Source organism: Lithobates pipiens, unplaced genomic scaffold, assembly GCF_037356315.1.
Source record: "Lithobates pipiens isolate NorthernLeopardFrog02 unplaced genomic scaffold, aLitPip1_a1.2 Scaffold_27, whole genome shotgun sequence".
In the NCBI taxonomy this organism is placed as follows: Eukaryota; Metazoa; Chordata; class Amphibia; order Anura; family Ranidae; genus Lithobates; species Lithobates pipiens.
Genome location: NW_027507788.1, coordinates 79,235,921 through 79,256,464, shown reverse-complemented (window position 1 = coordinate 79,256,464; position 20,544 = coordinate 79,235,921). Strand labels below are relative to the sequence as shown.

Below are 20,544 nucleotides of genomic sequence, written 5' to 3'. Positions count from 1 at the left end.
AGCAAGATTTTGCGTCGGCTGTCCGCACTGACTCCTGGGATGAATGACACCAGATCCCAGGAGAAAGTGCGTCACTCAAAGGAAATGATGCGGATACCCGCACAGACCACGCCCACAGCCGCAGACACAGAGGCATGTGTGGATAGACCGGGCCAGAAATTATAAGGTACCATAGCAAAAAAAAAAAGCCATTTAGCACTCTTTGACATATTAGGAAATCAATGACAAAGTAAAATAAGTGTGTGCAGGACCGCTTTAAAGCTTTTATCTGGCAATTATTACATTGTATTACATGGGGGGGGGGGCTGCAAATAGTACTCACTTAGAAGTATAGTTTCGGCCTTGGACTCCCCCAGTATGGGTTCAAAGATTCTCAGTAGGGGTTTGGCCAGCTGCTGCTCCAAGTAATATTGTGTGTCAATAGGTATGTTATTTTCAAGTACATAAATAGGGTCCTGCAAAATTAAGTAATGTGGAGAGACAAGTATCATTATCTTCATCCAAGTAATGTGTTAGCTGCTTAAATGTGCTTATCAGAGGAGCAAGCATTTGTCAGGTATAAACTTAAGCCTGGGTTCACACATGTGGCTGCGATTTTAGTGCGGCTCTGTTCACCGCTTCCAGCTGTGATTCCGGTGCAAATTTTTACCTGAAATCACACCTGAACCGGACTCAAAAATGCAAAGGACCCTTTTTAAAACCGCACTGTGGACACCCCGCACGTGTGAACCACTTGCATTGAAAGCCTTTCACATTTATATGTTATGCAAATTGGATGCGGTTAAAAACGCATCCAAGACTCATATATGGACCGAGCATTAAACTATGACTGTGTAGAAGCTATGAAAAAAATAAAAAATAAATTCATAGCATGAGCATACAATAAAATGGTGCTCTTGGAACCCTTGTGTGTCATAGGTTGGACTTTGGTCTACCAAGCACTATAAGCAACAGAACAAGGGGTACCAAAAGATAGAGGGCTACTCCAGAGGACGTTTATTGATTCTTAGCTATACAGCAGCTACCAATACAACTTCTAGAATACATGTTTATTTTTATAGATTTATATTGATTAGCATGGATTAATATAACCTATAGATTAAGAGTACCACTGGTTATATAAGCTGGTGAGGAGAGCTTAAAGATGCCATAAACAGATAAGGAAATGTCACTGATTGAAAATCCCTTCCTTTGAGATTCCTAAATACATGATACATACAGCGGGTAAAATAAGTATTGAACATGTCACCATTTTTCTAGGTGCTATTGTCATGAAATTTTCGCCACATGCTGATAATAACCCATGCAATCCATACATACAAATCAACCAAAACATATATGTTCAGAAATTAAGTTGTGTGTAATAAAATGGAATGACACAGGGAAAAGGTATTGAACACATAAAGAAGGCATGGAAAGCCAAGACACCAGCTGAAATCTATGCATCCTGTCCCTTGTCAGTGCAGAAGCATATCAGCTGGTTCAGTCTGAACTGGTGACCTATAAAAAGGTGTCTGATTACCAAGGTGTCACACAAGAAACATCTCATGGTGGACAAAAGCACAGAACTTTCTCAAGACCTTTGCAACATTATTGTTTTGCGAAACATACCCATGGCATTGGTTACAGAAGAATTTCTAAACTGCTAAATGTTTCAGTTAGCACTGTTGGGGCCATAATCCGGAAGCAGAAAGAAAATAATTTCACCATAAACCAGCCACAACCAGGTGCTGCTCGTAAGATTTCTGACATATGAGTGAAAGAAAGACCTGGTAGCAGGTACAATTGTTTCAAGAAAACAAAAGTAATGCACTCAAACACCATGGCCTGTATGAGCGCTCACCATGCAAGACTCTATTGCTAAAGAAAAAGCACGTTGAAGCTTGTTTAAAATTTTGCTGCACTACATTTAGACAAGCCTGTGAAATACTGGGAGAATATAGTCTGGTCAGGGGAGACCAAAATTTAACTCTTTGGATGCCATAATACACACCATGTTTGAAGGTCAATTAGCACCACACATCACCCCAAAAATGCCAAAACAGTGAAGTGGTGTGGGACATACTGTACTAACAAACTTTCAACTCATCAACTATCATTGAAGGAAGGCTGAATGAAAAAATGTACGAAGACATGCTTGATAAAAATCTGCCGCCATCTACCAGGATGATAAAGATGAAACGAGGGGACATTTCACCAAGACAATGAGCCCAAACACAAAGCCAAGGAAACTCTCAATTGGTTTCAAAGAAAGAAAATAAAGCTGCTAGAATGGCCCAGCCAATCACCCGACTTGACTAAAGATCAGAGTTCATAGAAGAGGCCCACTGAACCTTTAAGATTTGAAGAATGTGTGGCAGAATGGGGCAAAACCACACCCGAGCAATGCATGCGACTAGTTTCTTCAGGATCAACTTGAAGCTGTCATTACCAACAAAGGATTTTGTACGAAGAAATAAATAAATTTCAGTTAGCGTTAGTTTAATACTTTTTTCCCTGCTTTGGTTTCTTTGTCTGTGTGGATTGCATGGGTTGTTACCGACATGTGGTGAACATTTCATGTCAACAGCACCTTTAGAAATATATTTACCTAGAAAAATGGTGACATGTTCAATACTTATACTACCTGCTGTAATTCATATTAATCAGTTAACTGATGCAGACTTACTCGGTGCTTTTTCTCATTCATAATGACATAATGGGGTTGATTTACTAAAGGCAAATAGACTCTGCAATTTGCATGTGCATTCATTTTCGTCAGAGCTTACTGAATGTGGTGAAGCTCCGCTAATCTCCATCATCCAATCATGTGCAAACATTCAGTATTTTTTTTCCTTGCACCTGATTGTTTTCTTTACAAAGTGACTCTTCACCACATTCACTAAGCTCTGGAAAAAAAAAATGAATGCATCTGCACTTACAAAGTGCACAGTTTATTTGCCTTTGTTAAATTAACCCCAATGCTCCCCTGGTTATTCGCACTCCTTAGTTTATGTCTATACCCATTTGTTTTGGACAGTTCAGATCAATCACGTTGTACAGTGTCAGTTCAATAACCCATATCAACCAATCAAACTTGCTTGTTCATCAATCTTATTCTAATCATTTGAAACTGATTGGCTGCTTTGTATGAGCACTGTCAGCCTGCATACATAATAAAGCATGCCCATCCGTTTGCAAGGGCCCAAATTGCCATTTTCAGGGACGTAATCATAAAAAATAAATAAATGTTGCACTACAAAGTAAACAAACATTACACCTATAAATATATCATGTGTAAAAAAAAAACAATATCACTTAATGAAATGTATATAAGGATAATTTTCACTATTCACAAGTCTTACTGTGATATCATAAAGGACCAAAACAACCCAATGAATTTGATACTTCTAAGGCCCCTTTCACACCGAGGGCGTTTTGCAGGCGCTATAGCGTTACAAATAGTACCTGCAATCTGTCCTTAAACTGCTGCTCCATTGTTTCCAGTGTGAAAGCCCTCGGGCTTTCACACTGGAGCGGTGCGCTGGCAGGACGTCAGGAAAAGTCCTGCCAGCAGCTTCTTTGGAGTGGTAAAGGAGAGGTGTGTTTACCGCTCCTCCACCACTGCTCCCCATTGAAATCAAAGGGGCAGCGCTGCAAGACCGCTGGCAAAACACCAATATTGCGGCGTATTGTGGACGGTTTTAACCCTTTCTCGGACGCTAGCGGGGGTAAAGGCACTCTGCTAGCAGCCAAACTGCGCTGCAAATCCGACGGTAAAACGCGGCTATAAATAGCGGCGTTTTACCGCTGACGCTATGGACGGCTTGGTGTGAAAGACGTCTTACTGAAACTCTCTGTATACTTAAAATCAATCTCCACTGTTCTTGTACAACACCCTTGCTCCACCAGTAATGTGCATGACAGTGTCTTCACCTTCTTAATGAGACCCACACCACACAGGTCAATAATGGTTAAAGACCCTTCCACCACACTTAGGACAATCCAGGTTTCATTCCTTCGTCCCCTTTATGGTTTCTCCACAAAACCAAGTGCGCACCCCTTTAAGGAGTTGGAATTCAACACCACATACTCAATACCTCAGATAGGAAAGGTACAACAACCCCATAATGTAGTATTATATGTATCAAATTAAAAAGTAAAACTTAATAAAATTATACGCTTATCTCTCAGTAACAATGGATTAGGCCAAACAAAATTGCGACTCGCAACGTCCAGGCGCTATGCACGATGATGTTGACTCCACTGGGGGAGCCCCCGGCACAAATTTACAGTGTTGTTGGCCCTTTATGAAATCGCAATAATAATTTTCACTATTCACATTTCATTAGGTGATACTGGGCTCCATTCACGATGCTGTATGGAGCACTTTAACAAATGCAGGAAAATACTGCTCAGAATTTTTTTTCTCCCATTTACAAAAACCGTTACTAAAATACGAGTCATCCAGTATTTTTGTCATGAAAACATGCGTTAATTTAACGAATGGCTGTAGTTGGTGTATTTATTTACAGTAGCACATTGTTAAGGAGTTGACCACCTGCATCCTTAAAAGCCAGTAACTATCATGGCTACATAGTAGGTGAGGTTGAAAAAAGACCATCAAGTCCAACCTATGTGTGTGATTATATGTCAGTATTACATTGTATATCCCTATTTATTGCGGTCGTTCAGGGGTGTTTATCGAATAGGTATTTTAAACTATTGATGCCCCCCCACTGAGACCACTGCCTGTGGAAGGGAATTCCACATCCTTGCCGCTCTTACAGTCAAGAACCCTCTATGTAGTTTAAGGTGAAACCTCTTTTCTTCTAATTTTAATGAGTGGCCATGTGTCTGATTAAATTTCCTTCTGCAAAAAAGTTTTATCCCTATTGTGGGGTCACCATTTTGGTATTTGTAAATTTAAATCATATCCCCTTCTTAAGTGTCTCTTCTCCAGAGAGAATAAGTTCAGCGCTCGCAATTTTTTGAAGGCCTTCTCTTTTTCTTTTATATGCATTTTTACATTAGCGTTAAGCCAATTGATTGTTAAGGAGTGGACAGCCGCCACGCGCTTAACAACCGATGAGTCAGTAGCTTTCAGAGGGGTTCCCCACTGACAGCTGAATGTAAAAAAATAAAAAAATAGCTAGTAATGAAAAATTAAAGGAAGAAAAAAAAAACCTGTGTGGAGCCCCCCTTATCCCAATCCATACCAGGTCCTTTGGGTCAGGTATCAATTTTAAGCGGAGCCCTTACACCCCAAAAAAAAAAAAAAAAAATAGGTGGGGTCCCCGCAAAATCCATACCAGACCTTTATCCGAGCATGCAGTCTGGTAGGTCAGGAAAGGGGGAGGTGTGAACAAGCACCCCCACCCCTCCTGAACCATACTAATCCACATGCCCTCAACATGGTGGGAGTGCTTTGGGGCAGTATCGGATATATTTATAGCTATAATATTTACGTTTAGTTTTTTGTAGCAATGAACTTATTTTAGAAGATTATTTGTATGTATGTGGGGAACACATGTTGGTTTCAGTAGTTACTTGTTAGCACTTTGTTTTTTGTAGTTAAATAATTTGGTGCACAGGAGGATTATTTGGGTTGTTCATTTTCAGGGAAGGCCAGCAATACCGTCCTTCATATTTCTCTCTACAGAAAAGTGGGCAAATATCTGCAGCAGCGGGAAAATTTGACAGGGGCTGAAGCGCCTTTCCATACTCTAGTTGAAAACATATATATATCTCATTCTGTCCTGTTGCTGTTCGGGAGTTCTCCCCACTTCCTGTATGGCAAAACATTGCAAGCAGGAGAGTGAGAGTAAATCTCTCTAGCGCACCCTTAAATAACGGTTTGTCAACAAGGGTTTGACAGTTGGCTGCATGTTTACCCCATGTGTTTTTGAATAATCAGGGTTAATTATGAGGCTGGGGGTGTGTAATTTTTAATGATTTTTTTTCGATGTACAAGTGTATGTTTTGTTTTAATATGTATCAATTCCTGAGGAGGGAACAATGCATGCCCCAAAGCACATTTTATTGATTTTAATACATTTCGCTTATCTATTGTTATTCCCCTCCTTACTCCAGAATGCATGGACTCCAAATAGCCAACAGCACAGTTGTTGAACATGGTACACCCAATCTTGGGATGCTATGATGAAGACCTCTTAGAAGTCGACTGTGGATTCTTGTTTTATAAGCCTGTCAGCTGGGACACGAATTGGCATTTTCTCGGCCACTGGCCAAGGTGCACGTTAACTAAAAATTTCCAGTTCATCTGCGATACTCTTAGATGCGCTCCACCTTTTAGTTTTTTAGTATATATTCCTTTGTGAAAATTTGCAGTCAGCTGTTGGAAAAGCAAACTATGTATTCATGATATTTATGCTGGATCACCAAGCCCGCTCCCTTATTAGTGTGGTGTGATGGACTTTGGATTGTTTTTTGGATGAAAAAATAATTCAAAAGGCAATTTTGTTCTTGTTTTTGTTATTAACTTTATCTGTAAAGAATTGTTTGAATGAAGCTCTAATGTTTGCCATGTATTCATGACATTTATACTGGATCATCAAGCCCCCCCCCCTCCCATTATTAGTGTGGGGTGTTGGACTTTGGATTGTGTTTTAGTTGTATAAATGATTGAATAGGCAAATTTTTTCTTGTTTTTATTCATGTACATTAACTTTATCAGTAAGGAAGTGTTTGGATGAAGCTCTAATGTTTGTTTGCCTGTTTAAAATGGAACTTTTAATCGGAAAATTAAGTTCTGCTAGAACACTTCATGCTGGCCCCTTTTGCAGGTATAGCTATGTAAATCATAAAAAATAAATGCCTATACTGTTTAAATGCCAGTAATACACTGTCTCATCCTGCTCTGCGCATACTGAGTTACCCTGTATTTGTCATCACTGTGCCAACAATGTAGAGGCCAATGTGCTTTGCTGCCCAGGGGCTCTGGGCTTCAGCAAAAGGGCCTCCGGCAAGAACAAACAAGAACAATACTGAGGGCAATTTACAGCACACCAATTTTGATAGCATAATTTATTCATGTGAAATTAATGTTCCTTACCAAAGAACATTCTTTTTCAGGTCATATGTACTTGCTCTGTGCAATGGGTTTTACACAGAGCAGCTTCCATCCTCCTCTTTTTGGGTCCCCTGCTAGCACTCTAGGCTCCTCCCCCCTGCCACCTGCTCTGGGGGCACTCGTGTGGGCTCACTCCCAAGCCTGCTTTCTATGTCTATTGACACAGACCGTGGGACTCAGCCCCACCCCCTCGTCACTGACTGATTGGGCGGCACAGTGGTGTAGTGGTTAGCACTCTCACCTAGCAGTAAAAAGGGTCGCTGGTTTGAATCCCAATCGCAACACTATCTGCCTGGAGTTTGCATGTTCTCCCTGTGCCCAAGTGGGTTTCCTCCGGGTACTCCGGTTTCCTCCCACGCTCCAAAGACATGCAGGTAGGCTAATTGGCTTCTGTCCCAAATTGGCCCTAGTATATGAATGGGGACCTTGGATTGTGGGCTCCTTGAGGGTAGGGACTGATGTGAGTGTGCAATGTACAGGGATAGGGACAATTGTAGACAGTCACTCAGGTTGACCTGGATGGACTGGTGTCTTTATTCAACCTTACTATGTAACTGACAGTGATTGCTATGAACCAATGTGGAGGAAGAGAGCAGAGAGCCTCTGCTCTAGTGCACATCGCTGGATAAAAATTGGGCTCAGGTAAGTAGAGGGATGCAGAAGCTTTTTTACCTTAATGCAGAGAATGCATTAAGGTAAAAAAAAAAAACTTTCTGCCTTTAGAACCACTTTAAATGTGTTAAAAAAAAAGTTTCCTTTCCACATGGACTTTTTTCATATGCCTGTATGTGTATATATAATACAGACACACACAACTGGTTGAAGATCTCATCAAAGCAACTTTAGCGAATACACTTCAAAGCTTCATTTAGCTTTTAGGGGGATTTTCATACAGTCTGGCTTTAAACCAAAAGCACAATTGTTCATAACGTTTATCTTTTAAAGCAACGGGAACTAACAGGGATTGTAGGATTGGCAATTTACCACTGAATAGCCTTTGTTAGAGCCCTGGGTAAAAGAAAATCTGTCATCCAGCTCACAAAATACATAATAAATACACAATTCATTTTAAAGTAGTTCCCCTCTTCTGAAACAATTGGGGAAACACAGTACAAAGAAGTCTTGTGCCGCTCACTGACTAAGCCTAGTTAATAGAGAGATTGCAGAAGTTGGATAGGAGAAAGCAGTCCCCGGTCCCATGGTTAGAAGTGAACAACTTTCTCTGCCAGACTGGGCTCTGAATAAAAACAAAAAAAGCAGAAGTGCAACCTGTATGTGAACTCACTCACTCCCAAAGAGCACCTGAGCACCGCTCAGGTGTGACACACAAGATCACTTCTAATACAAACACAGGCACAGGTCACACCTATTCATGGATGTAGGGAGAAGCCACAAAGGCATTTCATTACTTTCTGAACATTTAATGTCTGTTCATTAAAAGATAAAACTCCATCGGAGTGCTTGTGATGGCTCTGGGGAAGCTGAATGCAAATTAAATGCAGCATCTGGAGTGTGGTTTATACTGCGGTGACCGTGAAAGAGGGGGTTGGGACAAGATGCTAAATGTTAGTGTCATTCACTAGAAAAATGTATTGGGGCAAAGAGCACCTGTACATTAGTGATAGTATAACCGTACTGAACCGAAGGAAAGCAAGAAGTCAGACAGTGTTTGGTTCATATGACAATGAAGGTTTTAGAGCAGGGTTTCTCAACCAGGGATCCGTGGACCCCAAGAGTTCTTCTGCAGGCTGCTAAGGGTTCTTTGAGCAATTTCAGCCTCTCAGATAAGTTGTCACTGACACCAATGATCTTTTTAGCTATCTGTAAGGGGGTAATTCTCCCTAATGACCACAGGTGTAAGGCAGGGCTCGACAAAACCCGGGCGCCAGGTCGTATTGGCGACTAGAAATAGCGACCTCGCGCCTGGGGCAGCACAGCTGGGGGTATCCTGTCTCTGTGGACCCCCCCAGCGTGATCGCGTCGGGCCGTTCCGCCGGCGGCCGAAAATTTAGGCCGCGGCTTTGAGGCCTTCTGCGGTCCTATGATTCCTTATGGAATCTGGCGCCCTCTTGTGGTCGCTGTTGGTATGACAAACCAGCAATGCTAATTTCCTCTGCAAAGTTTCCTCTGCCTGTCTTATATTACCTGCCTCTTCTTCCCTTTATTTAGAACCCCCTAAACATTATATATATTTTTTATTCTAACACCCTAGAGAATAAAATGGTGGTTGTTGCAATACTGTCTGTCACACCGTATTTGTGCAGCGGACTTACAAGCGCACTTTTGTTGGGAAAAATAATTTAGTTAATAAAAAAATAAGACAACAGTAAAGTTAGCCCAATTATTTTTTATATTGTGAAAGATAATGTTACGCCGAGTAAATTGATAGCCAACATGTCACGCTTCAAAATTGCACCCGCTCATGGAATGGCGACAAACTTTAACCCTTTAAAATCTCCATAGGCGACGTTTAAAAAAATTCTACAGGTTGCACGTTTTGAGTTACAGAGGAGGTCTAGGGCTAAAATTATTGCTCTCGCTCTACCGATCACGGCGCTACCTCCTATGTGTGTTTCGAACACCGATTTTATATGCGAGCAGGACAGGGCGCGTTTAAAAATTATTTTTTCTGCTTATTTTAACTTTTTTTTTTTTTTTTTTCCACTGTTCTTCTAAAAAAAAAATGTTGTGTCACTTTTATTCTTATTACAAGGAATGTAAAAATCCCTTGTAATAGAAAAAGCATGACAGGTCCTCTTAAATATGAGATCTGGGGTCAGAGAGACCTCGGATCTCATATTTACACTAAAATGCAATTGAAAAAAAAATTGTCATTTGAAAAAAATAAATAAAATGTCCCTCTAAGAGCTATGGGCAATGACTTGGAGACGGGGGGGGGGGGGGGGACGGGGGGGGACGGCGACGGCGCTGCTATCTTCCCCTCACTCGTCTCCATGTCAGGCCAGGGACAGGTCCAGATCGCCGTCACGGACCTGGCTCCTAACTTTTTAAGCTGGCTCCTAGATTCCAAGCAAATTTGTCAACCCCTGGTGTAAGGAGCATTTTTCTCACTGACCATCACATTAATGGACCACGAGTTGTAGTTATTTTTAGTAGGGGATCCAAGAGATCAGAAAATTATTTCAAGGGTTCCTCTGTTGAAAAGGTTGAGAAAGGCTATTTTAGAATATTCTGTAGCGTCATCAATGAAAGGAACCTTTCAAGTTTTTAAACATGAGGCAGCACACTGACTTTGTGGTTAGCACTCCTGCCTTGCAATATTAAAGAGGGAGTCCACCAGAAAAAAATAAAATAAATTAAAAGCCGGCAGCTACAAATACTGCAGCTGTTGACTTTTAATAAATGGACACTTACCTTTCCTGGAGTCCAGTGATTTCGGCAGCCGAAGCCGAGCAATCGTTCGGCTCTCGGCTGCTGCTGGCACCATTCTTGGTGAGGGAATCAAGAAGTGAAGCGTTGCGACTTCACTTCCCGGTTCCCTACTGCACATGCACGAGTCGCGCAGCACAATGAGAATGATTCGCGCTGTCTCTGGGACCTGTGTGTGTCCCAGCAGTCAGAGTGGCGAGACAGGAAGAGGCATAGACCGGAAGTGGGTGCAAATACCTGTCTTAGACAGATATCTGCACCCCCTCCCCCCTGAAAGGTGTCAAATGTGACACAGGAAAGGGGGGGGGGGTGTTCTGAAAAGCGGAGGTTCAAATTTTGTGTGAACCCCCGCTTTAAGGTCCTGGATTCAAATTCCAGAACACAACTTGCATGAAGTCTGCATGTTCTCCCTATGCTCGGTGGCTTTCCTCTGGGTACTCCAGTTTCCCCCCATACTCCACCTGTAAGGAATTATGAGCAGCCAGAGTTCTTCTCCACTCCTGTTCAGGAATGTGGGCAGGCCCTTAACGTCAGCAAGTGACCAAATAAAAGAAGGGGCTTTATAAGACTGGTTATATATACCGACACAGGCAGGAAGAAAGCCTTAAGGTGTGTGGAATAAAGCAAGTATTTCTCTTGAAACAAAAGCTGGGTATACACGTTCAGTTTTTTTTTTCATTCAACCAGCGAAACTGAGAAATCTCTGCATCGACACAACGATGTGTGATACAGGGATCTCTCTCGCTGAGCTATTGTATTATGACAGCAGCTGCATCCAATCAGAATAGCATAAGTCCAGCACAGGAGATTCGTCCATCTGTGCTTTTAGCATGGATGGAGACATCTGTTCTAAAAATATATCAGTGAATGAACTGCTTTAGCTTGCTCTAAAAATATCAGTGCACAAAGTTTTCCCATACTGAGAAATACTTGCACTCAAATAAAAGAATCAAAAACGAATGAACTACCTATGGTTCCATAGTTAGTAAGGTTGAATAAAGACACCAGTCCATTCTGTTCAACCTGAGTGTCTATAATTGTCCCTATCCCTGTACATTGCACACTCACATGAGTCCCTACCCTCAAGGAGCCCACAATCCTAGGTTCCCATTCATATACTAGGGCCAATTTTGGACAGAAGCCAATTAACCTACCTGCATGTCTTTGGATTTTGGGAGGAAACTGGAGTACCCAGAGGAAACCCACGCAGGCACAGGGAGAACAGTCAAACTCCAGGCAGGTAGTGTCGTGGTTGGGATTTAAACCAGCGACCATTTTTACTGCTAGGTGAGAGTGCTAACCACTACACCACTGTGCCGCCCACCTCTGTATCATAGGATCACAACATATTCCAATAGCACTTTCTGGATATTTATTCCAGGTCAAAGTACTCTGTACTTTCATTTTGGCAGTTCAAGTTCTTCTTTTACAGTTCCTGTCTGCGGGGTCTTTTTGCTCTGTAGAAGCATTAAAAGCCCTAGAGTAGTGAAAAGATGGCAAAAACTTGCGTGCCACGTAATGCATGGACAAAACTGTGAACAAGGCATAAAAGGTCTCCAGTATATAAGTGTCAATTCTGATCTTTGAAAATATCAAGACTATTTTTAACCAACATTGGAAAACGAATATACCGGCTTTCAGTCATGGAACATAAAGGAGATGCAGAGCTTTCTAACTGCCCCCCCTCCCCAAAGTATAAGGCTTGATGGAAATGCCAACTCCTAAACTGGTCTCCATACCAGCACACTAGAGTGCTATATAGTGTTCAAAGAAAACCTCATTGGTTGATGAAGAAATGGCCAACTCACCTCTGACTTCATATAGGCAGCCGCACCCTTTGCAGCTCCAATGATAACATAAGGCACTCTGTCTCCCAAGTTTGGAGCACTCCCAGGGTCTCTCTTTTTCATTCTGTTCAAAGAAAATTATAGGAAATCATCAAGAAATAAAGAATTCAGATCAGAATTACTAGCCTTAAATTGAACTGAAATGGAATAAAGGTTGGTCAAGTTATAAGGAAGATTTAGTAATGTTAAATATGCCTAAGCAAAACCTTGAAAAATCTGTCTGAAATTCCTACTGAAAAATGTCAGTGGTTTTCCTGATATGAGAAGGTGCCTAGCATAGCATTATCTTCATTGTGAGATTAAAGTGGTTATAAAGACTGAAGGGGTGTTTTTTTTTTTTTTTTTTTACACCTTTATGCAGCTCCCCCCTCAGCCAAGTACTTACCTAAGCCTTGTTTCCATTCAACGATGTGCAGGAGACCCGAGGCTCTCCCGGGTCTCTCCATCCTGATTGGCTCCCATTACCCATTGGCTCCCGCTGCTGTCAATTAGAGCCAGTGAGGCGAGATCGGGCAGAGTTTTATGGATGCAGAGTCAGCTCGGGAGCGAGCACACACAAGTGCCCCACAGCAAGAGGCTTGCTATGGGGGCACTTGGCAAGGGGGAGGGGCCCAGAGCACTGGCGGAAGACCTGAGTAGAGGAGGATTGGGGCTGCTTTGTGCAAAACCACTGCACAGAGCAGATACGTATAATACGTTTATTTTTTTTTAAATAAAATGTTTTCCTTTACAATCACAAAAGGCACTGCTGCCTCCAACAACTTGTCTTTGGAGATATGGAGTAAGATTTAGTAATGCTGCTCACTGTTCTCCTTGTTGGAGGCTCTGACAGGATGAGGAAGCAAAAACTGCCTCTACCACAGACAATATTGGTGACTGGTCTTTAGCCCTAATAGCTTCCCCTTTTTCTATGATTTGGACGAGTAAGGATTCTGTATTCAAGTAATGCCTCTAATAGTGTTTAGCAGCATTCATAGTCTTATAGATCTAATATTTAAGTGGCCCCCAAATCTGGTTGCAATCTGCATTTGGCAGTCATCACACAAGAACACATTACATATCTAATATTACAACTGACCAATTGTTAATTAGAAAAACTAGGCCTGCGGTGGGTGTACATTCTCACATTATTAGAATCTCCCAAAAAGTTACAACTTGAATAACTTTCTACACAGCATTTAAAAATGTAATTTGTGCTTAACCACTTGCCTACTGGGCACTTAAATACCCCTCCTGCCCAGACCAATTTTCAGCTTTCGGTGCTCTCACACTTTGAATGACAATTACTCAGTAATGCAACACTGTACCCAAATGAATTTTTCCCCACAAATAGAGCTTTCTTTTGGTGGTATTTGATCACCTGTGGGTTTTTTATTTTTTTGCGCTACAAATGAAAAAATAACGAAAATTTTGAAAAAAAAAAAAAGAATTTTTGTTTCTGTGATAAAATTTAGCAAATTATTAATTTTTCTTCAGAAATTTTGGCCACAATTTATACTGCTACATATCTTTGGTAAAAATAAATAAAAATAACCCAAATTAGTGGATATTATTTGGTCTTTGTGAAAGTTAGAGAGTCTACAAGCTGTGGTGTGAATGATAAAAAAAAATTGATCACATCTGACGGACTGGTGGCCTATCTATACCTTCTTGTGACCCGAACAAGCCAGGAAAGTACAAATACCCCCCAAATGACCGCCGATCACGCTTTAAACAGCCGCTGTGATTGGCCGTTTACAGCAATCTGTGACTGGCTGTGTCCGGGGGACACGGCCAGCACAGAACTTCCCCGATGCGCGCACACGCGCAGAGGGGAAGTTAAAGGGAGGACTCTCCAGGGACGGCCTCCCGGCAGATAGCGCCCGTGCTGCAGCCGTCTTTTGGCTATAGCGTGGGTGCGAAGTGGTTAACCAGATTATATTTGTTGCAAATGAGGCTTTGTGATATTTGATTGGCTAGAGTTGGAGCCTTCCTAGCAACAGAGGGAACACATATTGACAACACGTAATTATATTCCGGCTCCATACAATAGTGGCATATACAGTGCCTTGCAAAAGTATTCACCCCCCCCCCCCCCCCCTTGGTATTTTATGTGTTTTGTTGCCTTACAACCTGTAAATAACAGATTGTTTGAGGACATGCATCCTTTCATTTACAGAACATGCCCACAACTTTGAAGATTTTTTTTTTTTTTATTGTGAAGCGAATGACAAATAGGACAAAAAAACAGAAGAAGTCAATGTGCATAACTATTCACCCTCCTAAAGTAAATACTTTGTAGAACTACCTTTTGTGGCTATCACAGCTCCAAATTGCTTTGGATAGTCTCTATGAGCCTGCCACATCTTACCACTGGGATTTTTGCCCATTCCTCCTTGCAAAACTGCTCCAGCAAGTTCAAGTTGGATGGTTTGCGCTTGTGAACAGCAATCTTTAAGTCCGACCACAGATTTTCTATTGGATTGAGGTCTGGGCTTTGACTAGGCCAGTCCAACACATTAACATGTTTCCCCTTAAACCACTCAAATGTTGCTTTAGCAGTGTGTTTGGGGTCATTGACCTGCTGGAAGGTGAACCTCCGTCCTAGCCAGTTTCGCTCAAAAATATCCCTGTATTTAGCACCATCCATCTTTCCCTCAACTCTGACCAGTTTCCCAGTCCCACGTGCCTTTTTGCAAACTCAAAATGTGCCATTTTGTTTTTTGCTGAAAGTAATGGCTTTCTTCTGGCCACTCTGCCATAAAGCCCAACTCTATGGAGTGTACGGCTTATTGTCGTCCTATGTACAGATACTCCAGTCTCTGCTGTGGAACTCTGCAGCTCCTCCAGGGTTACCTTAGGTCTCTTTGCTGCCAATTAATGCCCTCTTGGCAGGTTTGCTGTTGTGCCATATTCTTTCCATTTGGTTATGATAGATTTGATTTTTTTTTGATTTTTTTTTATAATCTAACCCTGACTTGTACATCTCGACAGAATTGTCCTTTACTTGTTTGGAGAGTTCCTTTGTCTTCATGGCAGTGTTTGGTTAGTGGTGCCTCTTGCTTAGGTGTTGCAGGCTCTGGTGCCTTTTAAAAAGGTGTGTATATGTAATGACAGATCATGTGACACTTAGATTGCACACAGGTGGACAGCATTTCACCAATTATGTGACTTCTGAAGGTAATTGGTTGCACCAGAGCTTTTTATGGACTTCATAACAACAGGGGTGAATACATACACACATGACAAATATTAGTTTTTTATTTCTGAAAAATAGTTTTATGTATATATTTTTTTCTGATTTTACTTCACCAACTTAGACTATTGTGTTCTGATCCATCACATATAATTCAGATTAAAAAAAAAAACATTGAACTGTAGGCTGTAATGAAACAAAAATAGGATTTTTAGAACAGCTTACCTGTAAAATACTTTTCTTTGAAGTACAATACGGGACACAGGGCCATAGTAATTACTATGTGGGTTATGGGATACCTTCAGATGATGGACACTGGCACACCCTAAGACAGGAAGTTCACTCCCTATATAACCCATCCCACTACTGGGAGAACCTCAGTTTTTGTAGCAAAGCAATACACGTGTATACCAGAAAGAGGGGAGGGACCTCTGTGCTTCGTAATGCACTTCAAAGAAAAGGATTTTACAGGTAAGCTGTTATAAAAATCCTATTTTCATAATCGTAGATCATGGGACACAGAGCCATAGTAATTACTAAGTGGGATGTCCCAGAGCAATTCCAACCGAGGGGAGGGAGACACAACAGAATTAGGGCAACATGAGACTAGAGTAGTTATACTGCTGCCTGTAGCACACTACGCCCAAAGGCGATATCCTCATGCCTTTTTACATTCACCTGATAAAATCTGGTAAATGTATGGACTGAAGGCCATGGAAGCTTGGTGATGCACTCCCACGAAGCACTAACAGTCCTAGTGGAGTGCTCTTTTGATTTGAGAGGGTTTGAATCCTCCTCTTTAAACCATAAGCCTGAACAGTTAATTGCTGAATCCATTTAGAAATAGTAGATTTCAATGCCGCCTGTCCCTTTTTTAGGATCTTCAGGCAACACAACAAAACATCAGTCTTTTTAATCTGAGTAGTCACCTTCAAGTAGACCTTGAGTGCTCTCACCACATCAAGAGGATGTAGTAATTTTCCTTCCGTAGAACAGGTCCTGGAAAAGATAGAAAGGTAGAACAATATCCTAGTTTGGTTCAAAACTATATACTACCTTCGGTAGAAAGTTAGGATGAGGACGCAATACTACCTTATCCTTGTGAATAATCAAATATGGCTCTTTACAAGAAAGAGCAGCCAACTCTGATACCCTTCTTGGAGAAGATATGGCTATGGAAAATTAGTTTCCTTGCCAAAAGGACCAAGGGAATATGCTGTATTGGCTCAAAAAAAAGGCTGTTTCAGCAATGCCAACAAAACTAAATCCAAGTCCCAAGGGTTCAGGGGTGACTTAAACAGAGGATTAAGCCGTGTTACTCTCTGAATAAGTTACAAACCAAAGAATGCAAAGCAAGTGGTTGTTGAAATAATACCAACAAGGCTGAAATCTGGCCTTTGATAGTATGCAAGGCCAGCTTAATTTCTAACCCCATCTACAGAAAGTCAAGGATTCTAACTATGACATACTTCCTGAACTGCCAACCCCTGGATTCACACCAGGAGACATATGCTTTCTATACTCTATGATTCTGGAAGCCAGCTTCCCTGCAATAATCAAAGTAAATACCACTGGACCTCTGACAGCCCATGCTTCTTTATGGGATTCAACAGCCAAACCATAAAATTTAGTGTTTGTAAGGTAGGAATACTGGACCTTGCAAGAGAAGGTCTGGACGTGGTGGTAAGGTCCATAGGTCCCCTACCGTCAGCCTTATGATGTCTGCATACCAAGATCTTCCGGACCACGAGAATCACTGATCTCCCTTCCTGCTCGATCCTGCGAAGCAGTCGTGAAAGCAGAATAGGAGGAAATGTGTAAATCAGTGAGACAGCAAGGCATCTGTTCTGCATGCTAGCGGATCCCTTGTTCTTGACACAAAGTTGTTGATTTTCTTGTTGAACTTGGATGCAAACAGATCTACGCCTGAGATCCCCAAACTTTGGCATATTGCCAGGAAGCTATTGGGGTGAAGGGAACATTCTCCCAGAAACAACCATTGGCGACTCAAGTAGTCTTTCTATTCCCGGAATGAAAACTGCCGATAGGCAAGGTACATTGTTTTCTGCCCTAGTTAAGATATAATTCACCTCTCTCTAGGCCTCACGACTTGTCGTGCACCCTTGGTGATTGATATAGGCCACCGACGTGGTATTGTCGGATTGGAACCTGAGAACAATTCCGTAACCTGAACATTCAGGCCCTCAGGGCCAAACGCACTGTCCGGATCTCTAGAATGTTGATGGGCAAGGTCATTTTTGCTCTGGACTATTTCCTTTGGACAGTCACTTCTTCCCGGACTGTTCCCCAACTCAAAAGGCTGGCATCTGCTGTTATCTTCCAGGTAGCTGGTAGGAAAGATTTTCCCTTCTGCAGATTCTTGGTCATCAACCACCAACCGAGGCTCCAGTGCACCCTGGAGACCGACACATTGGGAAATGTAGAGCTTGGACATACTTGTTCCAAGCTGAAAAATACTGTTTTGCAGCAGCCTCAAATGAGACTGAGCATAAGGAATGGTCTTGAATGAAGCCACCATCTTTCCCAACAACCTCATGCAAAGTTGAATAGAAGGATTCTTCTTTGCTTTGACCATCTGAATCTGTTCCTTTATGGAACTGATCTTCACCTGGGGCAAGAATACCTTTTTCTGGGCTGTATCAATAATCAGACCCAAGTATTCCAATCGCTTTGATAGTTTTTTAAAGGAGGATTTCTCTAGGTTGAGAATCCGAACTTGGTATTCCAGCTAGTTGACTGTAGATCATACTTTGGTCTAAGCAGGCTACCGACTGGTCTATCAAGAGCAGAACATCTAGGTAAGCTATAATCGTTATACCTTGGGACCTTAATCTGGGTACAGGAGGAGCCAGACCTTTGAAAATACTTGAGGTGCAGTAGCTAGATCAAAAGGCAGAGCTACAAACTGAAAAAGAAGATTCTCTACATCAAAGCCTAGATATTTCTGGCGAGCGGGAAATATAGGTATGCATCCCTGATGTCTATTGACGCCAGAAGTTCTCCACCTTGAAGGGTGGAGACTACTGATGGGATTGATGGAAAGAGCGGATATTCAGAAACTGGTTTAGATCTAGAATGGGTCCGACATACTCATTTGGTTTTGGTACCACAAAAAGGTTTAAATAAAACCCCAATCCCTGCTCTTGCATGGGAACCAATAAGATCAATCTTTTGAGACAAAAGATGGTCCAATGCTTGAAAGTGAGACTTCTTTTCCTCTCGAGTCTGAGAAAACGAAGAGACAGGGACTTTCGGAACTCAAGTTTGTACCCTAGAGTTATTGAGGAAGTCACCCATCTGCAGCCTACGGCAACTGGCATTCCTAAGCAGTCTCCCATCAAGGTACTGGCCAGGCCCAACCCTGCTTAGCCTCCGAGATCAGATGAGATCGGGCGATTTCAGGGTAATGTGGCCATAGGCTCCGACACTCTTCCTGCCAGACCCCTTGAGAACTGGGGAAGTCTTCACCGATATCGAGCGAGTAGGGGGTACCCACTCATAAGGAGGCTTCAGTTTCCTTCTTGTACTTTATGGCGGAGGCCGTTGTGACTGCCTGGAAGCAGATGCTCCTGGCACTGGAGAAGGAGCTTGTTTAAATGAAATATGTTTACTCCTCTTCCAAACTAGCTAAAGGATATTTTTTCCACAAAAACATTTTTTTTTGGATGTATTTATCCAAATCATCCCTAAACAGCCGTTCACAGTGAAAAGGAAAACTAGCCAAGGGCTTTGCATGACGCATCGGCTGACCAATTTTTCAACCATAAGATTCTATGCCTACGCACCAGCCCAAGCATAAGCCGTGAGGCTTGAAGAACAGAATCTCTCATGGCATCTATTGCCAAACATAATGCCGCTGGTAACTCAGCTAAATCCTAGGCCTGCTGATCAGGAATAACTGAGCACCTGTTCAGACTGGTCTCTCAAGGACTGACATACACAAATTGTTGCAAGCGCAGGTTGAGACATGGGGAAAAGTTTTTTTTTTTTTTTTTTAAGATATCAATTTCCAACTTTTTATCTGTTGGATGCCTAAGCATTTGGGCATTGTCTATCGGACAGGTCAAACTTTCATTCACAGAGTATAAAGCAGCAACAATTGCTGGTATCTCCCACTTCTTAGTGAATTTTTCCTCCATAGGAAAAAGTGTTTAAAACTTTATAGGGGGAGAAAATGTTTATCTGAGTGATCTCACTCAGAATATATAAGCCTTTCCAGCAATGAATGGACAGGAAAGGCATGCATAGCTTGTGGAGGCTTTAGTGAACCCAAACAAGAAAGTGGGCATATCAACCAACTCAATGAAGAGTAGCAAAAAATGTGGAGCAGACAAATTCTGTAAGAATTGCACCATCAATCTTTCAGATTGTGAAGCTGATCCCCCCGCATTTGACACAGAAGAGGAGTCGTCAGCCTTCTCACAGTCCCCTGAGGGAAATCACATTTTATCCCATTCTGGGATACGATTAAAGCCGCTAGCCAATTTCATCATGGCTTGAGGAAAACCTTCAGTAAAATAGACAGGGGCTGCTGTGTTGGATACAATTGCAATATTTGATAGCCCTGATCACTTACTCTGACTGGCCAACCCAGAACTCTCAGGGAAAAATGCCAATGTAGAGTGTTTAGAGCTTGTAGGAGTCCCTTTTAAGCCCTTTTGGTGGTGTTTCTACCCCCCCCCCCCCCAATTCTGACCATTGCCCGATGCACAAATGCAGAGGGGCTACCAGAAGAAAATGCATCCACTGCTTGAGCAATAGTCCAGCAACTGCTACTGCTATTTAATGCTCAACCTGATGCTTTTAGTAAATGTACCAAAGTAACAGCTGTGTCACCACTTACATGCCTCTTATTAGCTTTTGTCTCTCTCAGACAGCTGCAGTCAGCAAAAAATTGAGCCTTTTAAAAATACCCCCGCCCTGGACGTTGCTGCACGCCAACGCTGCGCTAAACCCCGCCCACTCCATGTTCCCACCATGACTTCCCACCCATTTGAAAAAAAAAAAAAAAGCATTTTCCCGAGCGAGCGTGGGCCTCC

General features: G+C 42.1%; 1 protein-coding gene and 1 pseudogene across 1 annotated transcript in view; both read right to left on the bottom strand.

Moving 5' to 3' along the window:
• The window catches only part of POLD1 (DNA polymerase delta 1, catalytic subunit), a 360,607-nt gene that overhangs the window by 91,841 nt on the left and 248,222 nt on the right, over window positions 1–20,544 (bottom strand). Inside the window, exons 22-23 of the mRNA XM_077457111.1 lie at window positions 12,271–12,373; window positions 323–455 (exon numbers count right to left, since the gene is read on the bottom strand). Coding sequence (XP_077313237.1) covers window positions 323–455; window positions 12,271–12,373 — 236 coding nt within the window. The remainder of the gene's footprint in view (window positions 1–322; window positions 456–12,270; window positions 12,374–20,544) is intronic.
• Window positions 18,807–18,925, bottom strand: LOC143934647 (5S ribosomal RNA; annotated as a pseudogene).